At 47.4% G+C, this 23,901-nt stretch overlaps 1 protein-coding gene across 1 annotated transcript in view; it reads left to right on the forward strand.

Moving 5' to 3' along the window:
- LOC142368768 (peroxisomal acyl-coenzyme A oxidase 3-like) overlaps window positions 1-23,901 on the forward strand; it is a 70,959-nt gene that overhangs the window by 15,230 nt on the left and 31,828 nt on the right. Inside the window, exons 5-7 of the mRNA XM_075450942.1 lie at window positions 6,452-6,565; window positions 8,500-8,596; window positions 11,471-11,653. Of these exons, the coding sequence (XP_075307057.1) occupies window positions 6,452-6,565; window positions 8,500-8,596; window positions 11,471-11,653 (394 nt within the window). The remainder of the gene's footprint in view (window positions 1-6,451; window positions 6,566-8,499; window positions 8,597-11,470; window positions 11,654-23,901) is intronic.

The following is a 23,901-nucleotide window of genomic DNA, read 5'->3' on the forward strand; positions in this document are numbered from 1 at the left end:
CCTGCTTTCTGGTCTTCCCAAAAAAAGTATTCATTACCTACAATTAATACAGAATTCAACTGCACGTGTGCTGACCAAGACCAGAGGGCAGGAACACATGACACCAGTTTTAAAATCGCTCCATTGGCTCCCCGTGCATTTCAGGATTGATTTTAAGGTTCTTTTAGTTGTTTATAAATGTCTTAATGGTCTTGGCCTTCTTATCTATCTGATCTGCTTTTAAATTATGAGCCCTCGCGGACCCTGAGGTCCTCTGGTACCAGCCTTTTAGTTGTTCCTAAAGTTCGAACAAAAACTTATGGTGAGACGTCGTTCCACTATTATGGACCTCATTTGTGGAACAGCCTGCTAGAGAACCTCAGGGCTGCAGAGAATGTTGATGTTTTTAAAAAGAGGCTCAATACCTACCTTTTTAGTTTAGCTTACAGCTGAATTTTATTTCATTAATTAATTAATTTATTATTTTATATATATATATTATTATTATTTTTGTTTGTTTGTTTGTTTTGTTTTAGTTTACTTTTATCTTTTTATCCATTATTTAAAATATCTTTTTATTTATTTATTATTATTTTATTTTATTATATATATATTTTTAAATTATTTAATTATATACTTATTATACACTTATTTATCCAGTGTTTTTCCTCATGGGGATCTTCCACACCGAGGACTATGCCCACTCGGTCTGTGGGGTCATTACTGTGGGGATCGCCCTGGTTCGGGGTGGCTGGGGAATCCTGCACTGCAGCCCTGGCTGTGGTGTGGATGCCGGCCTGCCCTGATCTGGGCGGTTCCCCGTGGTGGCGGCCTCTGTGGTCATTGGTGGGCTGGCTCCCGGTGTGGACAGATCCCCAAGATACCGTTTCCTCACTTCAGCGTCAAGCCAGATTTTAATGTTGATTTTAATGTTGATTTTAATGTTGATTGTTGTTGATATTGATGTTGCTCATGTTGGGGGTGGTGGGGGGGTAGTATGTGTGCAGTGTGGTTGTCGGTGTGATGTTGTGTGTGAATTTATGCATGAATTGATTTGATTACTGATTTTATTATGTAAAGCACTCTGTGCTGCTTTTTTACTATGAAAGGTGCTATATAAATAAAGTTTGATTTGATTTGATTTACTGTTTCACTATGGATGAGACCGTGCCTTGGCTGGCCATTCGGTTGGAGTAGCTGCATGGAGAGTCTGGTAACCATCGTGTCAAAGCTGGCAAAACATCGTGTCAAAGCTGGCAACCTAATGAATCATCTATCGCACAAGCATGCCAATCGTAATTAGATTAGCCACTGCATTGGCTTGTTTCTTTTCTGTTTAGCAGCAGATTGTGCAGTATGATTTTGCCACCTGCTGCAGACTTGTTTGTTACTGCAGTTTGTGGCTCCCACCATCAACGAGAAATCGATTTCCATTCAAGTTGCATCTTCTCCAAATACTTGTTCCTGGCTTCCCCTGCCATGAATCTTCTTCTTTTTCTTACATTTTAGTCTCATAACATGTGTCTATGTTGGACATGACTTTCTCCACTTCCGTCTTATTTAATTACTGCTGGAGTTTGTTACCGTAACTTGAATTGGACCAATTTGGAATGAATTAGAATGAATTGGATTCTAATTGGCTTCAATTGGACTGTATCTTTGAAATGCCATGAGATTACATTGTTGTAGTTTGGCGCTGTATATAGGAAACTGAAATAAATTTAATTGAACTTCCAAGGTGGCGACCGCTGCTCAGAATACAATGCACTGCGACATTGTTGCTGTTTGTCTATTGAAAACAAGCACAACAAAGAGGATTGGTGAGTAGCTAGAATTCTATATCATTACCGTCTTTGATTTGCATTCAAAAGATATGAATAAGTAAAGATGAAAGGGTGAAAAAATGAAAAAAGCTTCCTCTAATGCCAGTGGTTTTTGCGAGTTTCAAAGAAGGCACATTAGAATCCACAAGATGCACATTAGTAGGTTTGGAAACAGCCTTACAAATTGCATCTGACATGCCAAAAATCAAATGATTTTACTCATCGGATTTCTAGTCTGAGCTGGCAAACAATTAACTCACGTGAATATTCGGTGTCCTCACAGATATATAATATCCCAGATATTTTAAGAAGAAGAAACCAACTCCTGAAGCGCTTTCTGGATCCCCCTTCTGTGGATGTGCACTGCAGTCTGTTCTGTGTTAGGACAACCACTTCTCTTACAGAATAAAAACCAATCGTAATTCTGCGTCTTCACCTCCATGGAAATGTGTCGAATTCCCGAAGTGAATGAAAACCTGTCAGAATTTAGTTTTTTTGTATTGCCTCCCCGTGAGCTGTCACCTTACCGTGGTGGGGGGGTTTGCGTGCCCCAATGAGTCTGGGAGCTATGTTGTCTGGGGCTTTAAGCCCCTGGTAGGGTCACGCATGGCAAACAGATCCTAGATGAGGGACCAGACAAAGAACAGCTCACAAAACCCCTATGATGAACACTATGTTTGGACACCGTGTTCCCTTGCCCGGACGCGGGTCACCGGGGCCTCCCCCTGGAGCCAGGCCCAGGGCTGGGGCCCGCCGGCGAGTGCCTGGTGGCCGGGTCTGTGCCCGTGGGGCTCGGTCGGGCACAGCCCGAAGAAATGACACGGATCCCCCTTCCGACAGGCTCACCACCCGTGGGAGGGGCCATGGGGTTCGGGTGCAGTGTGAGCTAGGCGGCAGCCGAAGGCGGGGACCTTGGCGGTCTGATCCTCGGCTACTGAAGCTGGCTCTTGGGACGTGGAACGTCACCTCTCTGCTGGGGAAGGAGCCTGAGCTGGTGCGCGAGGCTGAGCGGTTCCGGCTAGATATAGTCGGACTCACCTCGACGCATGGCTTGGGCTCCGGAACCAGCCTCCTCGAGAGGGGTTGGACTCTCTTCCACTCTGGAGTTGCCCGCGGTGAGAGGCGTAGAGCAGGTGTGGGCATACTTATTGCCCCCCGGCTGTGCGCCTGTACATTGGGGTTCACCCCGGTAGAAGAGAGGGTAGCCTCCCTCCGCCTTAGGGTGGGGGGACGGGTCCTGACTGTTGTTTGTGCCTATGCACCGAACGGCAGTTCAGAGTACCCACCCTTTTTGGAGTCCCTGGAGGAGGCACTGGAGAGTGCTCCTCCGGGAACCATGGGCTCACGTGGGCAATGACAGTGAGACCTGGAGGGGCGTGATTGGGAGGAACGCCCCCCCCCCGATCTGAATCAGAGTGGTGTTTTGTTGTTGGACTTCTGTGCTCGTCACGGACTGTCCATAACGAACACCATGTTCAGGCATAAGGGTGTCCATATGTGCACTTGGCACCAGGACACCCTAGGCCGCAGCTCGATGATCGACATTTTGGTTGTATCGTCGGACTTGCGACCGTATGTCCTGGACACTCGGGTGAAGAGAGGGGCGGAGCTGTCAACTGATCACCACCTGGTGGTGAGTTGGCTCCGCTGGTGGGGGAGGAAGCCGGTCAGACCTGGCAGGCCCAAACGTATTGTGAGGGTCTGTTGGGAACGGCTGGCGGAATCCCCTGTAAGGAGGCGTTTCAACTCCCACCTCCAGCAGAGCTTCAATCATGTCCCGGGGGAGGTGGGGGACATTGAGCCCGAATGGGCCATGTTCTGTGCCTCCATTGTTGAGGCGGCCGACCGGAGCTGTGGCCGTAAGGTGGTCGGTGCCTGTCGTGGCGGCAATCCCCGAACCCGCTGGTGGACACCAGTAGTGAGGGAAGCCGTCAAGCTGAAGGAGTCCTATCGGGCCTTTTTGGCCAGTGGGACTCTGGAAGCAGCTGATGGGTACCGACAGGCCAAGCGGAACGCGGCCTCGGCGGTTGCTGAGGCAAAAACTCGGGCTTGGGAGGAGTTCGGGGAGACCATGGAGAACGACTTCCGGACGGCCTCGAGGAGATTCTGGTCCACCATCCGGCGGCTCAGGGGGGGAAAGCGGTGCACCGTCAACACCGTGTATGGTGAGGGTGGGACGTCGTGGGTCGGTGGGGGGAATACTTCGAGGGCCTCCTCAATCCTACCGACACGCCTTCCGATGAGGAAGCAGAGTTGGGGAGCTCGGACGTGGGACCTCCCATCTCTGGGCTGAGGTCGCCAAGGTGGTCAAAAAACTCCTCGGTGGCAAGGCCCCGGGGGTGGATGAGGTCCGTCCTGAGTTCCTCAAGGCTCTGGATGTTGTGGGGCTGTCTTGGTTGACACGCCTCTGCAGCATCGCGTGGACATCGGGGGCAGTGCCTCTGGACTGGCAGATCGGGGTGGTGGTCCCCCTCTTTAAAAAGGGGGACCGGAGGGTGTGTTCCAACTATAGGGGGATCACACTCCTCAGCCTCCCTGGTAAGGTCTTTTCGGGGGTACTGGAGAGGAGGATCCGCCGGATAGTCGAATCTCGGATTCAGGAGGTGCAGTGTGGTTTTCGTCCTGGCCGTGGAACAGTGAACCAGCTCTATACCCTCCGCAGGATCCTGGAGGGAGCATGGGAGTTCGCCCAACCGGTCTACATGTGTTTTGTGGACTTGGAGAAGGCGTTCGACCGTGTCCCTCGGGGACTCTTGTGGGGGGTGCTCCGGGAGTATGGAGTGCCGGACCCCTTGATATGGGCTGCTCGGTCTCTGTATGACCGGTGTCAGAGTTTGGTCCGCATTGACGGCAGTAAGTCGGACATGTTTCCTGTGAGGGTTGGACTCCGTCAGGGCTGCCCTCTGTCACCAATTCTGTTCATAATTTTTATGGACAGAATTTCTAGGCGCAGCCAGGGCGTTGAGGGGGTCCGGTTTGGCGACCTCAGAATCGGGTCTCTGCTTTTTGCGGACGATTTGGTTCTGTTGGCGTCCTCAGGCCGTGACCTTCAGCTCTCACTGGAGCGGTTTGCAGCCGAGTGTGAAGCGGCTGGGATGAGAATCAGCACCTCCAAATCCGAGACCATGGTCTTCGGCCGGAAAAGGGTGGAATGCTCTCTCCGGGTCGGGAATGAGATCCTTCCCCAAGTGGAGGAATTCAAGTATCTCGGGGTCTTGTTCACGAGTGAGGGACGAATGGAACAGGAGATTGACAGACGGATTGACAGAGTGATGCGGGCTCTGTGTAAATCTTGTGTACTGTTAATAAGCCACAGGAAGGCAAACAGCGTTTGTGGCCAGATAAACCTGCAGTCTCAAAAAGGGCCTAAATGCAGTTAGCTTTTTATTCAAACTTCATGAACGGCAGAACAAGCAGAACGATCAGTGACTGGAAGAACACAAGCTGTCCCAGTCTGTTGACTTAACAAGCCCTCTGTGTGGGAGCTTCAGTACTGGAAGTACCGTTTTTGCCACTTCAGTTGCAATATTTTGTCATTTGATCTCTGCAGACGGATTGGTTGCCAACCAATAGAGGAGAAGTTGGGCCCATTTGTATACAGTAATCGAGCAGAAATGCCTAGAGGAATGTGAAAGTGGAGCCGTACATAACAAATGTGTTGTGAAATAAAATGAAAGGAGGGAATAAATAGATCAATATGATATAAATGAAAATGCTACAAAAATAAATACAGGGAGAAGGAGAAAAAAGATGTAGTAAGAGTAAAAGGATACAAAATGAATGAGATCGAAAACAAAACCCCAAACATAGATGAATACAGTTGGAAATGAAAGCAGATAAATGTAGTCATTTCACATTATATACAATGATTATTGCATCAATGAATTTACAACTTAATTTCGGTTACATTTCTAATCATATAAACTTCTTTATTTAAGCACTATTGTGTTTATTTTGGACGATTGCAGTTTCAGTCCTCCACAGAGTCACCACTTTTGCACGGTGCAGGAACAGCCACCTTATTTAGAATAAAAACAAGACAAAGCAGGGGAACACTTTTTCTCTTCAAGAGAAGAGGTGGTGGAGGACTCCAGATGCACAGGAAGTGTAACACAGAGGCTGTCTACAAGAAGAAACTTCCTGAGGAATCTTAATCATTTATCTTGGATTAGTCTGTTAGAGAGTACAGTCTGCTTTGCAGCATCTGCTGGGGCAGCAGCATCAGAGCCAGAGACTCACAGAAACTGAACAAACTGATAAAGAATGTTACTGGAGCCCTACTCCATGACGTTTTCTTACAATGCACTAATGGCTAATAAATGTTGTTGGATTTTTTTAAGCTGTAAATAATCCCATTTTGGGATTAATAAAGGATTATTCCTTTATTAATTACCAGTTTGAATTTCATTTCAGTTTTCTCCAAGTGGATCTAATTGGAGTGGATTAATATGAATTGAGTTGGACTCCGATAGAACTTGTTTGCTTTATATATAAAGCTTCATTGTAAATTGGTGCTGTGACATTAAAACAATGGATCCTACTGCCATCCCCAGAGCAGAGATGCTCTGCTTTGTTTTCATATTATTGACTCAGCGCTCTTTTTGGAAAGATGAAATAATAGTTTGATAAAAGTGATCCCACACTTCAAGTAAAGGTAAAACCTTTGTGCTGCAGGTGAGAGATCCAAAAACCCTGCTGGCTCTGCCTGGTGTGCTTGTTGGAGACATGGGCAAGAAGTTGGGCCAGAATGGACTGGATAATGGGTAGGTAGCCGCTGTGGCAGACATTTATTTATTTATTTCGACTGACTGTTTTTCTTCTGTCTTTATGGTATGCCAGGTTTGGTTGTTTGTATTGTTTCTGGTTCCTCCGTTTAGGTTTGCATCAAAGTGAATTCCTCTGCAGGGATCGCGTCCTCTCAGAAGCTATACATTCTTATTTATTACATTCTCATTTCACTACATTCCTATTATATTCTAATTTATTGTGTACAGTCTCATTTCATTACATCCGACTTTATTCTATTTTATTATGTACAGTTTTTTACTTTCATGTGTGCCTTTAAGCCGTGAGTAATGACAATAAAGACGCTTGATTCTTGAAGTGCTCCTTTTATCATTAAGAGGGGTATTAGACAAGGTTGTGCCTTGTCATGTAAGGCAAGTATTGAAGCATGCTGTGTTAGATTAGAAAATAGTGAATTGAAGTTAAATTGAACGAAAACTTTTCTGCCTATGTAGATGATATTATGGTAGCTGTAACAGGGGAAAGTGATATGGAAAGATTTATACACATTTTTAAATGTTTTGGAAAAATCTCCTCCTTTAATTGGGGTAAGAGTTGTTGGTAGGTAAATGGTGAGAAGATATGCCGAGTTTACCTGAAGGCATCAGTTAGACAAAGAGAGATTTAGGTGTTCATTTAGGGGATTATATAGAGGTTATGAAAAATTGTGAGGGAGTGGTGCAAAAAATGGAAAGAAAGCTAAAGAAATGGGCACGGGTGTCTTATAGGGGCTTATTACCCTTTTCCGCAAGCGTTTCAACACATTTTCAGAAAATGTGGCTCAGTTTCTGAAAATTCTAAACACAATCTCAAAAGAGTTAACAACTTTGTCAAAACTGGTTTGTAATGATATTTGAACGAGAACAATGAATCTGTGGAGGGGGACAAACTATTTTTCCTTGGTTGCACCTGTACAAATGTCTATCCCCCTCTACTATACTCATATCTCTCCTATAGAACCTTCTCGGTTACTCTGAATATCTTAACTTCCACAACGACTTAGCTGACTCATGGCATACCACATGGCTCTGTCCTTGGCCCCCTCATGGAACTCTTTGCCTACAAAGTCAGCTAAGGCCCCTCCAATGTTTCCAGTTGATTCAAAACGCTTGAGCTAGACTAATTACAGTCACAAAAAGGAAAGAATACATCACAGCGGTATTTCACTTGCTCCCCGTTGGATTTCCTATTGAGTTAAAAACGTTACTGCTCACCTTAAAACCTTAGATAGCCTCGCCCTCAAATACATCTTAGACATATTGAACTGGCGTGTGCCCTCCTGACCAATGAGATCCACAGATAGCACCCTGCTATGTATTCCCAAATCACAGACTGATGCTGACAGGCTTTATTGGAAGCAAGGTTGAGCAAGGTTACTTAGCAAAAGCTCAGGAGCCAGAAGGGAGCCCAGAACTCGTGAGAATGAGAGGGACATCCAGAGTTGCAAGCTAGCAAAGCTTGCCAAGCCGAACAAGCAGCTCCCATCTGATGGATTTCCACTGCTCTGGAGATTGAGGCTTGTTCTACCGAAATACCAGCAAGCTAAACCACCTCCGGGGTGAAAGCTTGGCTGGAAACTTGTGCCAAGCAATGTTAAGACCTTTTTTGTTTGTTTTTTTTTGTGGGAGGTTTGTGGCAAAAACTTTAACATATACAATTTTGAGAAACACAGATGACTTTTAAGTATTATTTACTGCTGGAGTGGGTCTTTGAAGTGTAGGATGAAACATTAATTTATCCTGAGCTGGTTTATAGCAACTAAATATAGTATCAAGCTTTTGAAAATACTTCAATAAAGCAGGCAAACCATAGTTGCAACGATTATTCTGCATTTCTATAACCCATAAATGATGCCTCTGTCTTGTCAAAGATGATATTTCTTAATATCTCCTTTCTTTCTCTTTCTAACCAGGTTTGCATTTTTCCACAATGTGAGAATCCCACGGGAGAGCCTGCTGAATCGGACAGGAGATGTAACTCCTGATGGTCGCTATGTGACACCATTTAAGGTTCATACAGATTATATTTGCCTCATTTTGCACCATAATTTTAAGTATTCTAAGTAGTGTTGTCACCACCAGTTTCAAGCAAGCGACTGTACATCACTTACTGAAAAAAAAGAACAAGCTAAACCTTGATGACCTCAACAACTATAAGCCCATTTCAAAATCACTATTCATTTAAAAGAAATCCTGGAAAAAGTTGTATGCACACCGGTTTCCCAATATTTGAATTCATATAGTATTCTTGATAAATTCCAGTCCATGCTTTGTTGAAGACATCGAGCTCTCATGCTATCTTAGTTCTTCTTCATCTTAGTGCAGCTTTCGGGTACTGTAGACCACAAACGCCTGGAAGACACTGCTTTTTAGAGCCAATATTAAAATAGTTTATTTTTTACCTGTCAGAGAGAACTTTTTCTGGTTCAAATAGACAACTTAACTTAATCATTTTCTGCTTCCATTTAATGTTGAGTCCTTCAGGGTTCCACTTTAGGTATCCATGCTGTTTGTTCATTTGAAACAAACAAAACTGAAAGTCTGATTTTGATCTTGGAATTTGAGAATCAAAATTTTTATTGAAAATTAAAAAGAACTGCAGTTATTTCAGTTTGAATTTAAGTTTCATTCATTTCATCTTATGAATGCACCACTCATAACATGCACCACTGACAAAGTTTGGTTATTTAAGCTTTAGCGTCAACACTCGCCAGAAGTACAGTCTGTGTAAGAGTGATAAATGTTGCCAAATGGGTCGGTTTTCTCAGCCAGGCTTCAGAAGTGGACATTTTGTGGACAGTTTGCATCAACAGGACGTCTTCCCGGTCTTTCTACCTGTGTTTAACTGGGGGGCCTCTCAGCGGGCTTTCCTATCTGGATATTTGTATTCTTGTTTATTTGTGAAATGGCTTCAGTTGCAGCCAAAGAACTGTTTCGGTTAAAATACACATCGAGACGAGAACAGTCCAAAGAGCTGGGTGTTCAGCCTCCTGCTCTGCCTACACGGAGGAGGCTCGCCGGCCGTGGCGCCTGCTGCCCGCCTGGTCTACACGAGTCTACCCCGGCGACCGCAGCCTCGTCTCAGCTGGTGGTTTTATCATCTGCCGCTGCCTGTTCTGCGTTTATAAGCATGAAATATAAGGCGTTATGGGCACATTGAGGAGGTGATTGTTGATTCCACCATTTACGTATGAACAAGTGAAAAAACGCTCAGTTGAGCAGAACTTGTAAGCCACAGTTCAGAACTGGACATTTAAATCTTCCCAGAGCCACCAGTGGATTATGAGGATTTATTTATTTTGTGCTCAGTCAGCACATTTCCATGAAGACAGAAGCAGTTGACACATTTCATTTTACATTTCTTAAGGCAACAGAAATGGGAATACATAAACTAAACCACATTCCATCCATCGTATGAGGACAGAGGGGTACCTGAAGGTAACCTCATATAAGAACATGCTGCTGACTGCAAAGATCCACGGTGAGCTCTGGATTCTGAGCAGGAAGCTGCAGCATGGCCAGAACTGGGGGCTTACTTCACATGTCACTCCTGCATCATCTGATTATCCGTGTCCATGACAAGGATGCACACTTTAAAAACTATCAAACAGTCTCTGTATCTGTAGAGCTTTGTCAAACTATGAGGTGCCACCTGCCCCTTTCAGTCCTGACCTTTAAAAGCTCGCTTTCCTACCATTCAAAAAAGGATAATGTTAAGGAAAGAATTTGTCTCCGCCGCTGCACTTTGACATCTGTCTACCAACAGAATGCAGAGACGGTTTTTACAACCACAGTGAATTGCAGAATCTGCATTTCTCTGCTGTCAGACAGCCTGCACACACTGCGGGAGCTGCTCCTCTTGAGCTTTTTCAGCCTCCTGATGAAGATCTTTAAACGCTGTGGAAGCTCCTAAACTAAAAGTAAAGCAAACCCCTTCTGCCGCGTTAAACTTTTTATTCATCAATATTATCCGAAGGCAAATAACATCAGTTTGGTACTTGGGCTGCACGGTGGTGTGGGGGTTAGTGCTGTCACCTCGCAGAAAGAAGCTTCCTGGAGTTTGCATGTTCTCCCTGTGTAACCGTGGGTTCTCTCCGGGTACTCCGGCTTCCTTTGCTCCCACCGCCCAAAAACATGCATGTTAGGTTGATTGGTGACTCTAAGTTGACCCTAGGAGTGAGTATGCATGGTTGTGTGTCTGGTTTGTCTGTGTGTGGCCCTGTGATGGACTGGCAGCCTGTCCAGGGTGTACCCCGCCTCTCGCCCAGTGACCGCTGGGATAGGCTCCAAAAAAAATGGATGGATGGAGTGATTGATGTCTACAACACAAGAAACCTGAGATAGTAAAGTACACCTGTTAAAAAAGCCACTGAACAGTGAGAGGAACAGTAACCTTCTGTCAGTCACATCGGCGTTAGTGAAAGAAGACAAAAAAAATCAGGGAAACAAAAAGTTTATAGTTTCAGTAATTCTAATAAATACTAAAAGAATCATGTTAGATACAGGCACTAACCTGAATAAACCGATCTTACAACAAGATCGACAGTTAGGCAGACAAGTTTAGTAGAAGTGCATTTCCATAGTGCAGAATAAACACAAGCAAACAAAACAAAATCCCACTGGGATATCAAACCGTTTCATTGGTGGCATGTTTGTAATTGTACATTTGTTCCTCTATTTGACGGCCATGGTTTGGATGTGGTGCGTATGATAGAGAAAATCTGCTTAGAACTTTATAGTTAACCAGCTCAGTTATTTTCATTGTCTAAGGCCAAAGGTTAGAAGAATTTAGTGAAGCTTGGGAGAAAATTGTCATCCTATTTTTGTTCCATTGACTTTTCCAATAGTGTTTTCTGTCTGTCTTTCTTATGCTTCTCTCCTCAGGATCCCAACAAGCGGTTTGGGGCATCTCTTGGTGCCCTGTCAGGTGGTAGGATATATATCAGCAGGATGGCTCTCATAAACCTTAAACTGGCTATGACTGTGGCCATACGCTTCTCAGCCACCAGGAGACAGTTTGGACCCAAAGACACAGAAGAGATTCCAGTTTTGGAGTACCAGTTACAGGTAGGACTGAAGTCAAAGGATGACGAGATGGACAGGAAGATACAACAGTTCAGAAATAGTATATGGTCTTTAGCTCATACAGTCGTGTAAAAAAAGAAAGAAAGAAAACTATTTCAAACCAAAGGTTTTACTATCAGAACATCATGAAAATGCTTCTGGTCCTTAGCTGAACTTCAACAACTGCACATGACATATAACACTGTGTCATTTATTTGACAAAAAAAAGTACAGAAGCAGTTTGTGAAGAAGTTAGCCCATATGAATTAGAAGGGTAAATACCTCTGTAAAAGCAGAAGTTTTGTGAGTGTTCTGATCTGAAGTGTTGGGGACACCACCAGCTAAAGGCATTCATCTCTGGAGGAAAGTGGGCGTTACTCTGAAAGTCCATGGCTTCCTTTCCAGGTAGCCGCACCCTCTCATCCACTCATGCAAACCCCCTGAGACTGTTTGCCCACTCTCTTTCTGCCAGACCTCTAGGGTCACACAGGTGAGACAAAAAAAGGCCTGCTAACCTCGGCTCAATCTGCATTTGGCCCTGGTCCCTGACCGTCCCTCTCCGTCTCCCCCTTGCGGCACACAAAGCCTGCATGGACCCCTCTCAGCTGACCAAGCCACGGCGACTTTACGGCTTGTTCTGCAGCCACAGGACCTGGGCACCTTGCAGTCATTGGCCCTCATTTATCAAACTTGCGTAAGACGAAAAACGTGCGTAGGTCGTGTGTACGTTCTTTTCTGCGCAAAGGTTGGCATTTATCAAATCCATCGTGAGCGCAGGAAAGATGAAATCGCCACGACAGGTCTGAGGCCGGTGTACGCACTTTTCCATTTTGACTTGCGGTGACTGCAACACAGCAGCGTCACTAGTGCGTGCCTCAGGAGTCGCAACAAATCCCTAGGTTAAAATTACAGACTTATCACTTCAAAGAAGGCCCATGTTTTATTTGACTTCAACATAAATATAAACATAAACGCAAATTAAATAAATTAAACAAGTACAACTCCGTAATTGGAAGAGTGATGGCTCATTATTCAACCGCGCACCCTCACACCGAACAGGAGAGGCGCTTTAACACTGCGCATACGCGCACGCGTGCCACTGTGGAGAGGTGTACAGGGCTCCTAAGCTGGATCTGTCTCTCGGCTGCGGGGGGAACCCTATACGCCCGAAAAGGTATGCAATATTATTATTGCATGCGGGGATCTCCATAACATTGCCCAAAAAAATGGAGTGCCATTTCCAGATGTACATCCAGAGGACCCCGTACCCAGAGATCCCTACCACCAGCCTGCACAGCCAAGAGCGCTCAGGAGCAGAGAGGAACTTATTCAGCGATTCTGACTTTTGGTAAGCATTCTGTTATTCAAGGAAAAAAGAAAGGAGAACAACGATTTCTTTCAGCATTTATTCTGTGACTTCAGTGTTTCATTTATGTCTTTCAATGTAGGCTACTGTCGATAGATTGCATGGTGTGTGTTAAAGCCATCATCCACTTCACGATCTCTGTTTGTCTTTCTAGGACCTCTGTGGTTATCACGGCTGGCCGGTGTGACGCTGCAGACCGGGGGGGCAGAGGCAGAGGCAGAGGCTTCGGATGTTGACGGGGCCGCGTATTCGTCGCGCGGGTCAGGTTGCCCGGATGCCACTTCGGATTCATCTGTGAATGAAAAATATTAGTTTGATTAGGAACCTCATTTGTGTTGAATATTAAAGCAACTGTTTTATTTAAACGTCTTGGGTGTGCAGTCATTCTTACCATTCTCGAGCTCTGACATGGGCGCATCAGTGTCAAGTTTCCCTGGCACGCCCGATGAGGACGTAGCTCCGATCAGGCCAGCCACCCTCTCCTCCAAGGCACTCAAATCCAAACCTGGATCGGATCCCCCCCCCCCGTTTGTGACATGCTGCGTCGGACAGCTGCGACCTTCTTTTTTTGGCCAATTTCATATCGGACCACTTCTTCCTGATCTTATTGGAGAAAAAGTAAAACATCGTTCAATTCTAGATTTCATTTAATCTGGAGTTTATCACATTTTATTGACCATCACAGTAGGGGAAAATACATAACTCGTCCGCCAACGCTGTTGACAGCTGGGACGGCTGTCAACAGCGTTGACAGCGTTTCTTTGCCGCCTTACGTCTATCCATGTCGCAAATTCTAGAGGTGCGGCCTCTCAACCCCCTTTTGTAGAAGGCGTGGTTAGGATCATTACGATGGATTTCGGCCGCCGGATTTATCAACAGCCGCTCGGTTTTACGATGGGATTGGTGTGGTACGCATGTTCTGTAAATCTCACTTGAGCCTCTGCGTACGACGAGTTCTCCGCTCATATATACAATGCTTTCTACGACGGCTTGATAAATGAGGGCCATTGAGTCCACCATGAACTCCTCTGGATACCAAAGTGTTCTAGAGTCAGATGTGAGGCCGTCTGTCCGACAGCTAAAGCTGGGCTGAAACTGGCTCATCAACAGGACAAAGATCCCAAACACAGCAGCAGATCTACAGCACAATGTGTGAAGAAGAGAAGAAGCAAGGTGTTGCAATGCTGGAGATTTGGACACAAAAGTGCAGACAGACTACTGGAATAAACGTGAAATTGGAATTATTAATCTCTGGGCAAAAGATGAAGCAGAAGTCAGTGGCCATGCAGGGGGGGTGCAGGTGAGTTCTTCCGTGATGGCGTTGGGACGAGGATTCCAGGCAAACAGGAGCCAGGTGGTCGGGCGAGTCTTCCAGGGAGCTTGTGGGTGTAGACGTGGCAGGGTGTAAGTGGATTATATTTCCGGTAGGAGCAGCTGAAGATGATTGACAGGATTTCTTGGAGAAATAAACTCAACCATGAGAGTTGGCCGATGTTTACTACTGAGGGAAACTAAACGACCTTGTGAGGAGTGGAGTTCCAACCAGGGTTGATGAGCAGGGCCATTGATGAGAAGATGACAAACAGTTGGGAGAGCAGAGGAAAATCATGCCCACATCCACATTTACACTGAGAATATGTGACTCGTGACAAATCCAGATGTTGCAATGATCCAGTCTAAGTCCAGATCTCAGCCCGGCTGAAATGCTGTGGTGGACATTTCAATTCAATTCAATTCATTTTTATTTATATAGCGGCAAATACAACAAATGTCATCTCAAGGCACTTAGATAATAAAGTCCAATTCAAGCCAATTGGAATTCAATTAATTGTAATCATAATTATTCATAAAATAATCCAATTCGTTCATATAGAGCCAATTCAAAAACAATTTCCTAGCTAAGGAAACCAACAGATTGCACTGAAACTTTTTTCTTTTTCGGTCCAATCTCCTGTCCTGAGCGTGCGTAGAGAAACGACTCCCTTTTAACAGAAAAAAACCTCTGGCAGAACCAGGAAGAAGACAGGAAGAAGACAGAGAGAGAGGGGGTATTGGCGGCACTGTAACACCATTCAAAGGATATCTGTTGGAACAGGGAAACACGAGTTAATGACCACAATAATATCACATATACATAAAGAGAGTAAAGTGAGGAAAGGTGTGACAGATGAGGCCCCCCAGCAGTCTGGGCCTATAGCAGCTTAACTATGGGATGTTTCAGGATCACCTGAGCCATCCCTAACTATAAGCTTTATCAAAAAGGAAAGTTTTAAGCCTGGTCTTAAAAGTGGAAAGGGTGTCTGCTTCCCGGACATTTACTGGCAGCTTATTCCACAAGAGAGGGGCCTGATAACTGAAGGCTCTGCCTCCCAAACTGGCAGCTGGTTCCACAAGAGAGGGGCCTGATAACTGAAGGCTCTGCCTCCCAAACTGGCAGCTGGTTCCACAGAGAGGGGCCTGATAACTGAAGGCTCTGTCTCCCAAACTGGCAGCTGGTTCCACAGAGAGGGGCCTGATAACTGAAGGCTCTGCCTCCCTAACTGGCAGCTGGTTCCATAGAGAGGGGCCTGATAACTGAAGGCTCTGCCTCCCAAACTGGCAGCTGGTTCCACAAGAGAGGGGCCTGATAACTGAAGGCTCTGCCTCCCAAACTGGCAGGTGGTTCCACAGAGAGGGGCCTGATAACTGAAGGCTCTGCCTCCCAAACTGGCAGCTGGTTCCACAGAGAGGGGCCTGATAACTGAAGGCTCTGCCTCCCAAACTGGCAGCTGGTTCCACAAGAGAGGGGCCTGATAACTGAAGGCTCTGCCTCCCAAACTGGCAGCTGGTTCCACAGAGAGGGGCCTGATAACTGAAGGCTCTGCCTCCCAAACTGGCAGCTGGTTCCACAGAGAGGGGCCTGATAACTGAAGGCTCTGCCTCCCATTCTACTTTTAGAAACTCTGGGAACCTCAAGTAAACCTGCAGTTTGGGAACGAAGTGCTCTGTTAGGAAAATATCTTACAATGAGATCTTTAAGATATGATGGAGCTCGGTCATTAAGAGCTTTATGTGTGAGGAGAAGAATCTTAAATTCTATTCTGAATTTAACAGGGAGCCAATGAAGAGAAGCTAAAACTGGAGAAATATGATCTCTGCTGTTAGTTCTCATCAGAACTCTGGCTGCAGCATTTTGGATCAGCTGGAGGCTTTTCACAGAGCTGTGTATAAAAACAAACCTTTCATCATACAGGGATTTGATTTGTCTCGGCTCTTGTTGAACAGATACCAGTTGTGGAAATATTAATTTACTCAAATACTCCTATTGATGATCTTATTTCACCAGATTACACATGCACAAATTATTACAACAAATGAACAGACATAGCATGTTTTCTACATTAATGGAATATAATGATTGGCCATGGCCACTGAGCAAGTCAAGCATGGCATTCACTTGCCTGACATGTCCTTATGAGAAGCTTTTTTAGCTGGGCAAGTGCCTAAAAATGCCTAAAGAGATCATTTGGGTTTTTTAAGTGGGGTTGTATGATGTGGTAAAGAGCAGCTATCACCTTGCCTGCAGTAGACAGCGGTCAGAGCACTGTCTGTTTGGGGAATCAGGGATATCTTTCTCCGGGGCAGTTCCAAGACTTAGAAGATGCTTTGTGTTTGGGCTTTTCCAGGGGCGTAGAGCAGGTGTGGGCATACTTATCGCCCCCCGGCTGTGCGCCTGTACATTGGGGTTCACCCCGGTAGACGAGAGGGTAGCCTCCCTCCGCCTTAGGGTGGGGGGACGGGTCCTGACTGTTGTTTGTGCTTATGCACCGAACGGCAGTTCAGAGTACCCACCCTTTTTGGAGTCCCTGGAGGAGGCACTAGAGAGTGCTCCTCCGGGAGACTCCCTCGTCCTGCTGGGGGACTTCAATGCTCACGTGGGCAATGACAGTGAGACCTGGAGGGGCGTGATTGGGAGGAACGGCCCCCCCGATCTGAATCAGAGTGGTGTTTTGTTGTTGGACTTCTGTGCTCGTCACGGATTGTCCATAACGAACACCATGTTCAGGCATAAGGGTGTCCATATGTGCACTTGGCACCAGGACACCCTAGGGCGCAGCTCGATGATCGACTTTGTAGTCGTATCGTCGGACTTGCGGCCGTATGTCCTGGACACTCGGGTGAAGAGAGGGGCGGAGCTGTCAACTGATCACCACCTGGTGGTGAGTTGGCTCCGCTGGTGGGGGAGGAAGCCGGTCAGACCTGGCAGGCCCAAACGTATTGTGAGGGTCTGCTGGGAACGGCTGGCGGAATCCCCTGTAAGGAGGAGTTTCAACTCCCACCTCCGGCAGAGCTTCAACCATGTCCCGGGGGAGGTGGGGGACATTGAGCCCGAATGGGCCATGTTCCGTGCCTCCATTGTTGAGGCGGCCGACCAGAGCTGTGGCCGCAAGGTGGTCGGTGCCTGTCGTGGCGGCAATCCCCGAACCCGCTGGTGGACCCCAGTGGTGAGGGAGGCCGTCAAGCTGAAGAAGGAGTCCTATCGGGCCTTTTTGGCCAGTGGGACTCTGGAAGAAGCTGATGGGTACCGACAGGCCAAGCGGAACGCAGCCTCGGCGGTTGCTGAGGCAAAAACTCGGGCTTGGGAGGAGTTCGGGGAGGCCATGGAGAACGATTTCCGGACGGCCTCGAGGAGATTCTGGTCCACCATCCGGCGGCTCAGGGGGGGGGAAGCGGTGCACCGTCAACACCGTGTATGGTGAGGGCGGGGCTCTGCTGACTTCAACTAGGGACGTCGTGAGTCGGTGGGGGGAATACTTCGAGGGCCTCCTCAATCCTACCGACACGCCTTCCGATGAGGAAGCAGAGTTGGGGAGCTCGGACGTGGGACCTCCCATTTCTGGGGCTGAGGTTGCCGAGGTGGTCAAAAAACTCCTCGGTGGCAAGGCCCCGGGGGTGGATGAGGTCCGTCCTGAGTTCCTCAAGGCTCTGGATGTTGTGGGGCTGTCTTGGTTGACACGCCTCTGCAGCATCGCGTGGACATCGGGGGCAGTGCCTCTGGACTGGCAGATCGGGGTGGTGGTCCCCCTCTTTAAAAAGGGGGACCGGAGGGTGTGTTCCAACTATAGGGGGATCACACTCCTCAGCCTCCCTGGTAAGGTCTTTTCGGGGGTACTGGAGAGGAGGATCCGCCGAATAGTCGAATCTCGGATTCAGGAGGTGCAGTGTGGTTTTCGTCCTGGCCGTGGAACAGTGGACCAGCTCTATACCCTCTGCAGGATCCTGGAGGGAGCATGGGAGTTCGCCCAACCGGTCTACATGTGTTTTGTGGACTTGGAGAAGGCGTTCGACTGTGTCCCTCGGGGACTCTTGTGGGGGGTGCTCCGGGAGTATGGAGTGCCGGACTCCTTGATATGGGCTGTTCGGTCCCTGTATGACCGGTGTCAGAGTTTGGTCCGCATTGCCGGCAGTAAGTCGGACATGTTTCCTGTGAGGGTTGGACTCCGTCAGGGCTGCCCTTTGTCACCGATTCTGTTCATAATTTTTATGGACAGAATTTCTAGGCGCAGCCAGGGCGTCCGGTGAGGGGGTCCGGTTTGGCGACCTCAGAATCGGGTCTCTGCTTTTTGCGGACGATTTGGTTCTGTTGGCGTCGTCAGGCCGTGACCTTCAGCTCTCACTGGAGCGGTTTGCAGCCGAGTGTGAAGCGGCTGGGATGACCATCAGCACCACCAAATCTGAGACCATGGTCTTCGGCCAGAAAAGGGTGGAATGCTCTCTTCGGGTCGGGAATGAGATCCTTCCCCAAGTGGAGGAGTTCAAGTATCTCGGGGTCGTGTTCACGAGTGAGGGACGAATGGAGCAGGAGATTGACAGACGGATTGGAGCGGCGTCTGCAGTGATGCGGGCTCTGCACCGGGCCCGTCGTGGTGAAGAAGGAGCTGAGCCAGAAGGTTAAGCTCTCGATTTACCGGTCAATCTATGTTCCTACCCTCACCTATGGTCACGAGCTGTGGGTAGTGACCAAAAGAACGAGATCGCGAATACAAGCGGCCGAAATGAGTTTCCTCCGCAGGGTGTCTGGGCTCTCCCTTAGAGATAGGGTGAGAAGCTCGGTCATCCGGGAGGGGCTCGGAGTAGAACCGCTGCTCCTCCGCATCGAGAGGAGTCAGATGAGGTGGCTCGGGCATCTGGTGAGAATGCCTCCTGGACGCCTCCCCGGTGAGGTGTTCCGGGCCCGTCCCACTGGGAGGAGGCCCCGGGGAAGACCCAGGACACGTTGGAGAGACTATGTCTCTCGGCTGGCCTGGGAACGACTCGGGGTCCCCCCAGAAGAGCTGGAGGAAGTGGCCGGGGACAGGGACGTCTGGGTCTCTTTGCTCAAGCTGCTGCCCCCGCGACCCGATCCCCGGACCAGCGGAAGATAATGGATGGATGGATGGATGGATTCCAGGTTGTTACAATAAAGAATCAGAATCAGAATCAGAAAAGCTTTTATTGCCAAGTAATTTGTACATCACGAGGAATTTGGCCTGGTCTGTTTGGTGCCATAAGAACAAAACAAAAAATATAATAATAAGAGAATAAAGTAATAATTGTAAAAAAAAATTAAAAATATGTACAAAGTATTTGTAAGAAGAGTGCGTTAATGTAACGCACTCTGTAATGACAGTGAGACAGAAAGTTAATATATAAAGTGTCAGTAGGGATAAGGGGTCATGTCAGGTTTTGGTCCTGATGGACCGCAGCCTCCTGCCAGAGGGGAGTGCTTCAAAACGTTTGTGTCCAGGGTGGGAGGGGTCGGCCACAATCTTGCCTGCACGCCTCAGCGTCCTGGAGGCGTACAGGTCCTGCAGAGATGGCAGATTACAGCCGATCACCTTCTCCGCAGAGTGGATGACACGCTGCAGCCTGCCCTTGTCCTTGGCGGTGGCAGCAGCGTACCAGATGGTGATGGAAGAGGTGAGGATGGACTCGACTGGAGGTGTAGAAGTGCACCATCATCGTCTTTGGCAGGTTGAGTTTCTTCAGCTGCCGCAGGAAGTACATCCTCTGTTGGGCTTTCTTGGTCAGGGAGCTGATGTTCAGCTCCCACTTGAGGTCCTGGGAGATGATGCTGCCCAGGAAGCGGAAGGACTCCACAGTGTGGACTGGGGAGTCTGTCAGGGTGATGGGGGTGAGTGGGGCTGGGCTCTTCCTGTAGTCCACCACCATCTCCACTGTCTTCACAGCGTTGAGCTCCAGGTTGTTCACTCCACTCCAGGTCACCAGATGGTCAATCTCCCACCTGTAGGCGGACTCATCCCCACCAGAGATGAATCCAATGAGGGTGGTGTCGTCCGCGAACTTCAGGAGTTTGACAGACTGGTGACTGGAGGAGCAGCTGTTGGTGTACAGGGAGAAGAGCAGAGGGGAAAGAACACAGCCTTGAGGGGAACCGGTGCTGATGGTCCGGGAGTCTGAGACCTGATTTCCCAGCCTCACATGCTGCTTCCTGTCAGAAAGTCTGTGATCCACCTGCAGGTGGAGTCAGGCACGTTCAGCTGGGAGAGCTTGTCCTGTAGCAGAGCCGGGATGATTGTGTTGAAGGCAGAGCTGAAATCCACAAACAGGATCCTGGCGTAGGTTCCTGAGGAGTCCAGGTGCTGGAGGATGAAGTGGAGGGCCATGTTGACTGCGTCGTCTATAGACCTGTTGGCTCTGTAGGCGAACTGCAGGGGGTCCAGGAGAGGGTCTGTGATGGCTTTCAGGTGTGAAAGCACAAGGCGCTCAAATGACTTCATCACCATAGAGGTCAGGGCGACGGGTCTGTAGTCATTGAGTCCTGTGATCCTTGGCTTTTTTGGGACTGGGATGATGGTGGAGGTCTTGAGGCAGGCTGGTACGTGGCATGTCTCCAGTGAGGTGTTGAAGATGCCTGTGAACACCGGGGACAGCTGATCAGCGCAGTGCTTCAGGGTGGAGGGAGAGACAGAGTCTGGCCCGGCTGCTTTGCGGGGGTTCTGCCTCTTAAAGAGCTTGTTGACGTCGTCGTTACTGTGGTGGGGGTGGAGGGGCTGGTGGGATGGGGTTGGGATATGGTGTCACGGGGGATGGTGTCAGGGCTGTCCCATTGTCTCTCGAAACGACAGTAAAACTCATTCAGGCTGTTGGCAAGGTCAAGATTATCCAGGGAGTGGGGGGTTTTCGGCTTGTAGTTGGTCAGATGCCTGAGTCCTCTCCAGACAGAAGCAGAGTCGTTGGCTGAGAACTGTTTTTGGATTTTCTCAGAGTACAGGCGTTTAGCTTCTCTCACCCCCTTGCTAAACCTGTACTTGGCCTCTTTAAATCTGCCTCTGTCTCCACTCCTGAACGCCTCCTCCTTCACAAACCTTAGCTGTCTGAGCTTCGCTGTGAACCAAGGCTTGTCGTTGTTGTACCTCACTGTGGTGCGTGATGGTACACAAATGTCCTCACAGAAACTGATGTAGGACGTGACAGCCTCAGTAAACTCGTCCAGACTGTTGGAAGTAGCCCTGAAAATGTCCCAGTCGGTGCAGTCCAGACACGCCTGAAGATCTCCCACAGCTTCACTGGTCCACTTCTTGGATGTCCTCACAACAGGTTTAGAGAGCTTTAACTTCTGCCTGTATGCAGGAATCAGGTGGACCATGGCGTGGTCAGAGTGACCCAGTGCGGCTCTGGGGACGGCGTGATAAGCACTGCTTACTGTGGTGTAACAGTGATCCAGAATGTTCTCCTCTCTGGTCGGGCATTTAATAAACTGTTTGTATTTGGGGAGTTTGTGGGTGAGATTTCCTTTGTTAAAGTCACCAAGAACAATAACTAAGGAGTCCGGGTTTGTCCGCTCCACACACAGTATCTGGTCGGCGAGTGTGCGCTGTGCCTCCTGCACGTTAACCTCCGGTGGAATGTAAACACCGACCAGTATGAATGAAACAAACTCACGGGGGGAGTAGAAGCGTTTGCAGTTTATGAAAAAAGTTTCCAGAACAGGAGAACAGTGCTGTTGAATCACTGTCACGTCGTTACACCAGCTACTGTTAATATAGAAACAGAGACCTCCACCTTTTTTCTTGCCGCTGAGTTCAGTGTTGCGATCCGCTCTCAGGAGTTGGAAGCCTGCCAGCCAAGGGCGTCAGTTTGGTTTTAGAAGTGGTGGGGACAAAAAACGTAATGCATTCTATGCCCCCCACGGACCACCCACCATCCAGCACATTAAAAAGTAACGCATTCTAGATCTATTCCAGCGTCATGTTTAATAAGCTGCCCTTTTTTTGATGAACGCATACAGAGTTTATAAATGATATCCTTTAATTTCATGTTTCCATATCATTATGATCTGATACGAAATTATGTATTTATTCATGAATTATTTACTGTTAATTAATTACGCTACTGTACTGTTTGTAAGAAAGAACAGTGAAAATGATCTGAACAACAGAAAAAGGGGAAAAGTGCAACTGCCACTGCAGTTGTTAGTCCAGACAGATTATCAAAACAAACACAGACTTCGGCCAACGGGCCCTATAACTGAGCAGAAACCTGTTGTCTGTGGGGCTCCTCATTCCTCCTCATCGAGCCTCTCACTACCACCTTTCCATCAACTACATTTGACACTGAGCATATACAGAATGTTATTTTCAGGAGTTGCTAAAAAAACAAGCAAATAACTAGCTTAACCTTGTTGTGGAGAAAATAGGGCCGAGTACACCGTCGGTTAGCAGTCCATTGGGGAATTTATTGAACAAACTGTCACAGCAAAACGTGCATTCAGAATGTACAAAATGTCCACCGTCTTCATTTTGTGACACCTCTTTTATACCGTTTTATCATAACAAGTGTACGTGGCCCTCTCTGGAGGCGCCTAGCTTTCGCAGTTTATCATAAACACGCTCATTCTAACTATCAACAATATTCATATGAACCAGTCAACAAGGCCCAGGATGTAACTAGCCCAGAAGTCATGAACATGTCATGACATCCTTCTCCCACATAGTCCCCCCTGAAATCACTTATCAGTGATTTAATAAAGAAATAATCTAAAATGAAAGAAAATCATCCCACATAGTTAATTAAGAATTAATTAACATAATCAACACTAAATTATTCTAATAATTCTACAATATCAATCAACGGGACCAATTTGAAGAACTGAAAAGGAATATATATATGCGTACTCTAATCACATCAAATGATTAAATTAAATTACACGATATTGCATTCAACAACACTACAAGTTTTACATTGCCAACATAATTGTCCACTGTTCGCAGTGCATAGGTGCGAAAAACCCACCGACTGCTACTTCCGTAACTCATGTTCTTATCTTGGGAAAACTCACCTACGGCCCCACCCCACCTGGCGACCGACCACTTTACCAAGGTCGAACTCCGAACAGTTGACTGACACAATTGGCAATGGACATATCAGTGATCAGTTTTGATTGATAATAAACATAGAATGAATACACGACCATCAAACCGATTAATCACAGTTTCGTCTCGAGTACAATACATAAAATTATGGATTATCACACAACAAAGGTAATAAAAAGCAATGTAATGCAGCTCCTCCAGTCCCGTCCCATCTCCTGTGCTCTGGTGTCATCTGCTTCTGGCCGAACATCCGTCCGGCTGGGTCTGGAACTGCTAAGCTAACTCTGGGAGGAGAGGTCACCAGTACATCACTCCCAATCAAAGAGATCTTCAGCATCTCTTCTCCCTATCCTACTAACCGTGGTTCCACCCTCGAGGAAAGAATCATGTGAACCGTCCGTTGATAACCTTCATTCGTTGGCCCGCTCTCCCATGCGCTGGTCCTCAGACCTGGTCTCGCATGGTCATCTGCCTCCTGGTTTGTTCCATACTTCGTTTGAACATCACTTGCAGCAACCACCTTCTCAGAA

The sequence above is a fragment of the Odontesthes bonariensis genome, chromosome 19 (genome assembly GCF_027942865.1).
Source record: "Odontesthes bonariensis isolate fOdoBon6 chromosome 19, fOdoBon6.hap1, whole genome shotgun sequence".
Lineage (NCBI taxonomy): Eukaryota > Metazoa > Chordata > Actinopteri > Atheriniformes > Atherinopsidae > Odontesthes > Odontesthes bonariensis.